Genomic DNA, 10,632 nt, shown 5'->3' with positions numbered 1-10,632 from the left:
AACAACACTAAAAAAGGTTTACATCTACTGATGTGCATTCACTCAAGCAGTTTAGCTAAAATTAATCTGTTCTTGCTTCCTGTACAGAAGTCCTAATGTGGACATGTAAACAAACAAATCAGAGGGTTGTTTTGGCTGTTGACTATCATAATTATTATCACTATCTTTAAATGCATTCTTGTTGCTACAGTATTTCTATCACATACATCCCTTTACTTGTTAGCAAAAAGCTAACCATTGGCCTGTAATACCATTATTCTTACTCACAACATTGATGTTATTCTTCTAGCATTATAAAAAAAACAAAAAAAAAGTAAAAGAAAAGAAAAGATGAAGCTCCAGCATGAATTCACGTGTTGAAAACACATTCTCTATTCCACCTCCATGGCCGACACGTCCTGCTCCCCGTCCTGCTCCCCGTCCGACTTCTCAGAGGGGATATCCTGTGATTCAGGGGTTTCTGGGGTTCCTGGCTCATCTGTGTTGGGGCTGCTCTCTGTGATCGGCATCTCTGTCCCTGGGGTGTCCTCTTCAGCATGGGGGGCATCCTCCTTGGTCTCCACTGAAGGCGAGAGGATCAATACCAGGTTTTACAGACGTTCAACAAAATTCCATAAGCAATGAGAACATTGATGTGAATCTCCCCCATTGCTCTTTTAGCTCAACATTATCCACAGAGACGTCCTGGCCAATATTTTAACTGAAACCTTTCTTCAAAGAGATACATCTAGCTTTCAGAGCAACTAAAAACAAGGATTAAATAGCAGTATTCAGGAGTTTCTTGATTTCCAGAATGAACCCGCGAGAAGAATCTTGATTGTCTAAATTTGGTTTGGATTGAAAAACGATGTGAACCCTTTGGAATTACCTGGTTTTCTACATTAATTTGTCATAAAACGTGGTCTGATCATCATCTAAGTCACATGTATAGACAAACACAATGTGCCTAAGCTAATAACACACAAAGAATTATAATCTTTCATGTCTTTATTGAACACATCCATTGACCATTCACAGTGCTAGTGGAAAAGGTAAGTGAACCCTTGGATTTAGTAACTGGTCGAACCTCCTTTGGCAGCAATAACCTCAAGCAAGTGCTTCCAGTAACTGCGGATCAGACCTGCACCATGTTCAGGAGGACTTTTGGACCATTCTTCCTTACAGAACTGCTTCAGCTCAGCCATATTCTTAGGATGTCTGATGTGAACGGCTCTCTTGAGGTCATTCCACAGCATCTCTATTGGGTTAAGGTCTGGGCTCTGACTGGGCCACTCCAAAAGGTGGATTTTTTTTTTTTAAACCATTCTGTAGTAGATTTATTTCAATGTTTAGGGTCATTGTTCTGCTGCACCCAACTTCTACTGAGCTTCAGCTAGCAGACAGCCAACCTGACGTTATCCTGTAGGATAAACATGGGAATTTATTTTCCTCTCAATGATGGCAAACTGTCCAGGCCCCGAGGCAGCAAAGCAGCCCCAAATCATGATGCTCCCTCCACCATACTTCACTATTGGGATGATGTTTTCATGTTGGTATGCAGTGCCCTTTTTACGCCATACGCAGTGCTGCGTGTTCTTCCCGAACAATTCAACCTCAGTTTCATCAGTCCACAAAAAATGTTCCCAGTAGCGTTGTAGAGTGTAACGGTGCTCTTTGGAAAACTTCAGGTGCGCAGCAATGGTCTTTTTGGGGAGCAGCACCTTCCTCCGTGGTGTCCTGCCATGGACACCATGCCTGTTCAATGTTTTACGTATGGTGGACACATTAACAGAGATGTTAGTCAGTTCCAAGGATTCCTTCAAGCCTTTAGCTGTTACTCTAGGGTTCTTTTTTTACCTCATTGAGCATTCTGCGTTGTGCCTTCGCAGTCATCTCGGCTGGGCGGCCACTTCTAGGGGGAGTAGCCACAGTACTAAATCGTCTCCATTTATAGACACATATAAGTTGTCTAACTGTGGACTGATGAACACCTAAACTCTTTGAGATTACTTAGTAACCCTTTCCAGCTCTATTGCGAGGCATAGCTCACATCAGCAGATGCTTCTTGTGAATAGCAAACACAAAAATTTGTTTTTTATAAGTCAAAGTATCTCTAACCCACACCTCTGATCTTGTTTCACATATTGGACTCTAACTCCCGCCTCCAATTAGCTTTTGTAGAAGTCATTAGCCTAGGGGTTCACATACTTTTTCCAACCTACACTGTGTTTGAATGATGTATTCAATATGGATAAGAACAATACAATAATTTGTGTGTTATTAGTTAAAACAGATTGTGTTTGTTCATTATTGTAACTTAGATGAAGATCAGACCATATTTGAATATACATTTATACACATGCAGGGTTCACTTACATTTTCTTGCCACTGTACTTGTAACAGGAGGGACATCTTCAGCACCAGGGGCAGGGGCAGATGGTGACATGGGTGCTTCAGCTGACATCCTGCTCTCAGCACTGAAATCAGGGAGTCGGGGGGCCTGGGCTCTGGTCTTTCTCGCAGGGTTCCGGAAATAACAATATGCACATCTGAAAGCTGAAATGAGACACATAAAACACCATGTTCATAGTGCACTGTCATCTAAATAATTGTCATATTCATGTAGACATGAGATATATATGAAAATGAAACCAATGATACTGTACTTCTACTCTGTAGAAAAAAAGAAAATGGCATTAAAAAAAAGAAAAAAAAAGAAAGCATAAACGCATCAGATCGATGGGTAGCACTAGTTTGCATATTCAATCTAGATGCACTCTTTTTGCTTACAGAGGCCGGTAGTGGCAGAGGCTTTTAAGAGCCTGATGATATACTGGGCTGCCAAATGCTAGAGGGCAAATGAAGGCGTAGTGTTTGATGGAGACTGACAGAGAGAGTTGTGTTTCTCTAAATCTTACCAACATATTCAAATTCCTCTTTTAATGCCATGCCGTTATGGGAGAGGCACTGCTGGCATATAAGGGCATATCTAGAGAGAGCAAAGAACAATCTGGTTAAGAATGCATGCAAGGACTTACAGAAGACCATTTTGTTGTTACAGTATTTAGCTAGGAATAGAGAATGACTATAAATAACAATGCATTACTACTTTGAATTACTTAACTAAATATGTACTGCATGTTGAAATTAGACAACGTGTTTATTTCAAAAGCTAATATTTAGGGGACATCCCTGACAAGAAGAGGCTACTTTACCTATTCTGAGGGCCATCGCCAACAAGGTACTCAATGACCCTGTCGACAGCGCCTCTGTCCCGGGGGAGAATAGGTCTGGCGAGGGGGGTGCCTGGGGGCTGCATTCCTGTTATAGCACAACACACATGTACATTAGCTACACATACTGCCTGTTGTCTTGAATACAAATCATCACACACTGGGCTGGAGACGCTTCATAAAAACAGCAAGACAGAAATCCACAGTTAGACGCAGAAGCTATGATAAATGTTTTTGAGGACAGGTTTTTAATAATGGAAATGCATCTCACTTGCAAAGCACGTGCAACAGAGTCCCTGCTGTGTTGCTGAGTGGTAATTAATATAATCTAACATCAAGAGCAATCATAGGAAGATGACTGGTCATTTCTGTGAGACTTGGCAAAGTCTCAGCATCCTGCTGCTTATTAATTTACCAACATATGGAAACTCTGTGGTGACTCTTTGTATCAAATTGCTTTTCACTTTCAATTTTCGAAAAAGGTACCTGATAGTATCAAGCCATATAAAACATTTACGAGGTGTGCCCATGCCAAAGGTAATTTTACCTGGCATTAGAGAGAGACACTTAGTAAGATTTCAGTACAAATGCCCAGAGAACAAATGTGGGCCTACATAATTAATCACAGTTAAAATCATCTTGGTTCTTATGCACCTCACAGTTGGCATTCCACATGGCAATTACAGAATGTTGCCTCTTTTAACTGTTTGCACTCATTCTTGCATTTCCTATGAAGTGCACTGTACATAGTTCAGCCTTTATGTCTACTCCCATTTACATAGCAACTATTCACTGACATTCTACATCTGCTTGTGTGGATATCATCATCTTCCCTTGGCCTAAGCTTGGTTGTGATAATTATTTTGAAATCGAAAACACTACAAAATAACATAAACATAGGACAAAATCCATTCTACAAAGACAGTAGTGAATTTCAGGTTAATTTCACACTCATCATCTAAGTTAACCATTACATCCTCCTCCCAGTAGGTTGACCTTTGGTTTGTTTTACTACAATCCCAACCATAATGGATTCAAATACTACACTTAATTGGCCATAACCACCATCTGTAAAACAAACGTTCATATCTGCCAAAATACACTTTTAGCCTCGAAGGACTGGAGAGACTGTGGGACAGGGGTGGGTAAATCACCTTAATCGACCACATTATGATGTGGTCCCCCTGTGTGCAGGTAACTCACCCACTCCTGGAACAGGTGTGCCAGAGGTCATGGGCCTCCTCATCAGGCTCTGCTGAGCAGCTATAGCAGACAGGTTCCTCTCTGGGGGTCTGCCTGGAGCCGAATGGGGGAGCGGCCCTGAGTGGGTGGCCCCCGGGGCGAGGGGAGGGCGGGCGGCGGAGGGGCTCACAGGATTCGGAGGGCGGGCGGCGGAGGGGCTCACAGGATTCACAAACTGCGGCATGACGTTCCGCTGACGAAGTTCTAATAGAGGGAACATGGAAGAGATTATGTTTATCAAAACTCCATAAAACAAACTATAATAAATATATTTATTATCCAATTACCTTACCTTGGCCTGGTTTTGGAGTCATTGGCGGTCCAACTGGAGCGTGTTCCAGTTCCTTCGTTCAAATTATGAGACGAGATGAAGGGAGTTAACAACTTCAACATTCAAGCAATTGGCGAGTTCATGGGCAAATGGAGTACTCACCTTTTTATTTGAATCAGGATCAAATCTCTCCAGAATCATTTTTGCAGTTTTATAAGTCTCAGTCTCCATCACCTCTTCAAGCTGTAAAAGAAGAGCAGTAACAATTCAAACACACAACAAGGTCAGGTTTATCAAATATTCTATTGAGGGATACTTCATCAGCAGAATATGGGTATTAGTCAAGTAAAAAATACTGCCCTTCTAATTGATTCCCATGTGTGATCAGGTTTTCATTACAATCACTTAATATGTTTGACTAATTGTCAGATAATCAGGTCAATATGACATCATGTTATCATTCTACTACACATACAATTCTGATAGAATCCAATAGAGGTATGAGGACATTGATGATACAGATTGTCTTGAGTTCCATAATCATCATTAATCAAATTAGAAGAGCAAATTACACAATTAAGTGATTAAATATTGAACTGCCCAAAGGATCACGCATCTGACTATGTGAACTCGTTTTATCAATTAGAATTCCAAAACATTCTGAACTAGGCGTCTCTTTAACTCTTGTTTCTTGTGAGACAGTCTATCACAAGTACTGTATATAAAAGCCAAAGGAAAGCCAGGCAGTCTAACATCGCAATGTTAAAAGTTGAGAATACGTGCCTATAGTTATAATCTCCCACTTTGATTCAGCTACTTCATTTCAGGGAAATACTACATATTGCTAATTGTTTACACATAATAAGAAGAAGAATTACATGCACTACTTCGATAATGGAGTGTGAAAATCCATCAGCCATAATTATTGAAAGTTATTAGACATGACAGTAGATGACAAGCAATTTCTCAGATTTATTTCCTCCTAGCACCAAGCGCTATTAATTTAAGACACGTTAGGCGAGTGCTTTACGAAGTACAGTCTATGTGCCAATTAACCACTGTCTGCATTGATTTTAGATTATTTATTAGGAGTAGCAATTATCTTGCTGCAAAATACTGTAAAAGCTCAATAACACCAAAATCAGGCATGAAAACTCAAGCATAGTTTTCCATGTTATTCATCACAAAAATGTGAGAAATGTAAATGCCTCAAAAGGCTTCTTGATCAACTTGTCAACCTGAGTATATGTATATGATTGTGTGTTTATGTTGTTTCTTGTGTGTTTTCATTTTCTTGTATTTGTGTTAGAAAAGGTGACTAATCAAAATTTGATCACAAAAGAAATTACATGTCAACCATATCAGCTCTTTCATGTGACATCTTTAGAGGAGAATAAATATGTTCACCCACATTTTGGTAGGGGGAAATGGGACAGTAAGCTTCACTGTAACATCAATCATACCAAAAAGAGTCATTTTCATACAACTTACTATTTTCCTTTTTTGTGATTTAAGATCCTCTAATTTTTCATCTGAAAAAAAAACAACAACAAAAAAACTATTTGAATGTGAACATTTAACAAATGAAATAGTCATGCATAGAAATGATGATGCAGAGGTAAACCAAATTCCAAAGGAACATACTGTTTTTTTCAGTTCTTCTTGAAAAAAGAATGATCAGCATCTTTCGCAGGAACCACACTCTGTGTAGAGGACAATTCTAACATCAGCAACAGGTTGAATAGCGCATATGCTATAAGAGTATTAGATTACTAGCTACGTAAGCAGCTATTGAAACCTAAAAAACAATGCATACTTACAATACTGGAAAAACAAAAAACGGAAGGGCCAAGATAAGCCGTCCAACCGTCCGTTCAGGGAGGTACCAAAGATACACAACTATGCAAGTCACCAGGTAGAGAAGAAATGAGTAAGAAAGCAATCTTCCCACCCATATCTTCAACTGCTTTTGAAACTTTTCTGTATATTCGTCAAGAGTCTGTATATCCTGTAAAAACAAATGATATTGCCCATGAATATAGAACATGAATCCATTTACATTTACGGTATTTAGCAGGCGCTTTTATCCAAAGCCACTTACGATTCAGTACTTAGACAAATACATTTGTCTAAGTAAATGAATCGTCTATCCACCAGTCATTATAAGAAATAGTAATCTATGCCAAAACCATGGTCAGTTAAAATGCTAGAAGGACAGGTGTTTTTTGTTTTTTTTATAGTACACAATAGTAAACTGTACAGGGGGGTAAGTGAGGTGATGAGGAGGTCTTTAGAAGGGACAGTTCAGATGTAGCCTGAAGGGATGGATCCAATGACTATTAGCCTCACTTTCTTTCTATAATCCCAAAAGTTTCCAACTGTTTATACAGTAACTTTTCTTCTTCTGAGCATGGAGACATTTTGGTAAAATCATCTGACTACACCCTCTGGTTATCTTGTCAAAGGCTTATTCATTCAATTAAATCTGTTAAGAGTGCAGGGCACATGCGTACAAGAGTGCAAGAATTTTCTTTCCTTTTATAAATAGGGAAATTCAACGTCTACCTCACCCCAAACATACAAGTTGGTTGACACTGGACAGTATGGTGTCTTAGCCTCAGTCACTGGATAAAGTGGTTCTGGTAAACGTGTCTTTCACTCAGCATTGCTTAGAATGATCTCAAACTAAGCCACGGTTGAGACAGGCTGTAGGCCTAGAGCAACCAGGGGGGTATTCCACGTACGTTGATTAGTATATTCGCGAGTAAAAGGAAAGCCTCGTTCAGGCAACTGTCGATTGGAATTCAAGCCTCAAGTGATTCCTCGAATGAGAACCAGGCTTGTGTCATCAATGTTCACCCAAGTCCGGTTTGGAAACACACATCTTACTCAAACAAAACCGTAAACCTGGTCGCTACCAGTTCCACTTTCATGGAACGGAACTCGAGCTGAAATGATCGTGAAATCTCAAAATGAGTCTGGATTATCTCTAATCGCGCTACAAGGAATAGGGCCCAGGTCAATTAAGAGCAACATCCAAATACTCTGTAGATTAACACCGTTTTGATCGTGAAGGGGTGTAGTGTAACTGACCAACTTCATTGTGATACAGCTTTACGTCATTACGGTGCAGCACAACAATAGGCTATATTCTAAAGTCACATATGCCTACCTTATCTATTCCTTCCAAAACCTCCACAGTGGATGGTTTCGTCTGTCAAAAAAGAAAGAATATTAAGCAGAGAATGGCAATTATCTTGGAATACAGTTTTAAAGGGATAGTTAAGTTTGTTGTTGTTGTTTGTTTAAAAAGATATGTTAGACCTAATTTTACACTTACTCTGAATGTTGTAGGTTATTGTGCATTTCCCCCCAAAATGACTAAATCATGTCTCCATGTAAAAACACTTGCACAAAGTTGTTATATATCTCTATATTTTGGGATATGACACCTGCATATCTGCTGGTATTACAACTGTCAAAAACAGTTTTTCTACATCCAATGCATCTGTATTCTTTAATGGTATAGCCTATAGGCCTGTGGTATTTCAAAATCAACATGCTTGCACCAGTTGCACTAACTCAACAGAGCTCCAACATGGTGACTGAAGTAAGATCCCTTGAGCACTTGCCTACATGAAAAACAGCTCGAGTATCACCCATACATTCTCCCCACGCAAAGAAAACCATGAAAGGCATTAGGCTAAACATACCATAGGGCCAAAGCTATAGCCAAACAGCTATGGCAGACTATGACTCGACTAGTCTTTAAATTGTCCGTTTAATTTAGCCTAACACCCAACCTAACTTGATTGTGCATGTGTGTGTGTGTGGTGAAACTGGTTTTGCTGCAATACATACCCTCCATCGGGATACTAGAGCCCCCATAATGAGGACCTGGTGAAGGCAGTCTATTTGGAACCTTTATATTTCCACAATACCTCAGTGGAAAATTCTTCCACCTGTGGACAGAAAACAGTTGGTTTAGCCTCAGTCTGCATATATAGTATTGACATTGTTAAAAGACAGGCTATAAATATGTAGGAAGTGATGTAACCTAACCATGGGATAGCTTAGAACTAATCATTATTAAGTGCTTACCAAAAGCTCTAGCATGGTCTCACAAGCAGCAAGCAATCCAAAGTCACAGTAACAGACAGCACTATGCTATTTTCGACTGTGTTAACAAGTAAATGTACTACTGGACAATCCAGTTCTATTCCAGTTAGCCTAGGATGCAAATGTATGTTGCGCGATGACATCAGCCCTGCAGCCTGACATATCTGCTTTTCATTGCCAGAGGGTTCTGATAAAATGGAATTTGGGATTTACAGCTTAATTACAATAAACATAAAGAGAAGAGAAGGTGTTCATATGCATATCTTATATAGCTGTTCTGTGCATTGCATGGAATAAGATAGCCCGAGGAGACTCCAAGTCTTTGAGTCCTGGGGCTGGACTTAAGCACGAATTGGCAAGGCACATTAAAGCAACACATTCTGCTAGCTAGTTGAAGCTTGCTACATACATAGCTAGCTATATAGGTCAATATAATCGACAGAATTAGGATTCGATGACTTAGTAACCTATACATATAATGACCTTGCAAGGCGTTGAACGCAAATAAAGCTACTCGCTAGCCAAGCACAGCTAACTTTATGTAGCTAGACAACAAACTAGCTTGGAAGTTATGCAACCGTGGCTTACGTTGCCTTTAGCTATGTAGCTAACTGTATCTAAACAACCTAACATAAAGCGTTGAAGTAAGTACATAACAATTGTCTTCGGCTTATTAAACAGACTGCTCACTTTTGGGGGTAATTTACCTTGCGGTTTGTTAACACTCCGGAGTTCAATGGGGGAGAATTAGGCTAGGTACCTGGTGCAGACAGCGAACGGGGAGCAGCCCACTTTTTGACGTGGAAACACAGAAGACAACAACCGACTCTGGATCTGCGCTTAACCGTTCCAACAGAGCGAACTCTCCATTCGCTCTGTTGGAACGGTTAAGCGCAGATCCAGAGTCGGTTGTTGTCCTCTCGTACAATGTAATACTAAAGGTTTGGAGATTAACAGGCTGGTTCTAGATCTGCGGTGACAGTTCAAGCCTTTTGGCTCGCTTCGTCACATGACCATGGACCAGGATCATCTTTTAAAAGAACATCGCGGGAATTGTAGCCTGCAGTCTGCATAGTGCATACTGTAGCCAAAACGACCAGCTTCTTAAATGAATGAATGAATGAATGGATGGATGGATGGATGGATGGATGAATGAATGAATGAATTAATGGTCTTTATTGTTATTAATTAATACAGTACAGGTACCATACAACGAAATTTGTGAGGGGGGGCTCCCCTGGTGCTAGGGAAAAAATACTAAAAACAAGAAGGGAAATAAAGGCTATGTACACTATCCACTATACTATACTATACTATACTATACAAATAAAACACTGTGCTGTACTCTATGCTATGCTATAAATATCCTAACATTTGGTAACGTGTTCGAAGGCAATACCATCTATGTTGACCAAACCTGTAACATGTTGCCCTTGTGAGCATGTTAACAATACAAATATTTCTCTAACATGTAAGGATTCTTAATAGGACTGGTTGTTAAAATCAAAAATCAAAACATTTAGGACAGAAATCACTGAAGCATGTTGCATTGTTTGAGTCATTTTTTATTTGATTGAACTGTGATCAGGCAGGAGAGCATGAAGGTATAATGCTATTTATTCAACTTCAGTGTTTTGCTAGTCTGGGCTGACTGCAAGCTATGCAGGACAGGTGTGGCACGTGGCAGCACCTCTCTGCAATTCATAATATGACAGGGAAGTTGGAGGGAACTGGACATTCTTTCAGGGTGCAATGTGAGATGAAGGCTTTTGACAACGGTCTGTCAAA

The 10,632-nt window shown here is 39.9% G+C and overlaps 1 protein-coding gene across 1 annotated transcript; it reads right to left on the bottom strand.

The window, feature by feature from the left end:
* Positions 1-345: 345 nt before the first annotated feature.
* On the bottom strand, positions 346-9,641 carry lnpa (limb and neural patterns a). Its single transcript, XM_080536155.1, has 13 exons — positions 9,552-9,641; positions 8,587-8,687; positions 7,898-7,939; positions 6,546-6,733; positions 6,370-6,428; positions 6,217-6,257; positions 4,888-4,968; positions 4,747-4,798; positions 4,416-4,658; positions 3,195-3,300; positions 2,898-2,968; positions 2,374-2,535; positions 346-562 (listed from the first exon to the last, which is right to left on the bottom strand). Exons 2-13 carry the CDS (start codon positions 8,611-8,613, stop codon positions 372-374), a joined length of 1,263 nt encoding a protein of 420 aa, XP_080392281.1. The 5' UTR covers positions 8,614-8,687; positions 9,552-9,641; the 3' UTR covers positions 346-371.
* Positions 9,642-10,632: the final 991 nt, after the last annotated feature.

The sequence above is a fragment of the Nansenia antarctica genome (assembly GCF_963989245.1).
Source record: "Nansenia antarctica genome assembly, chromosome: 7".
In the NCBI taxonomy this organism is placed as follows: Eukaryota; Metazoa; Chordata; class Actinopteri; order Argentiniformes; family Microstomatidae; genus Nansenia; species Nansenia antarctica.
Note: the sequence above shows the minus strand (reverse complement) of the source record. Positions and strands in the feature narration are given on the sequence as shown.

Coding starts and splice junctions, on each gene's coding strand:
- lnpa (XM_080536155.1), bottom strand. CDS start 8,613: ATGGGGGCTCTAGTATCCCGATGGAGG. Junction 4,969..6,216: donor AATCACAAAAAAGGAAAATA/GTAAGTTGTATG, acceptor CTTCTTTTACAG/CTTGAAGAGGTGATGGAGAC. Junction 4,799..4,887: donor ATCCTGATTCAAATAAAAAG/GTGAGTACTCCA, acceptor ATTTGAACGAAG/GAACTGGAACACGCTCCAGT.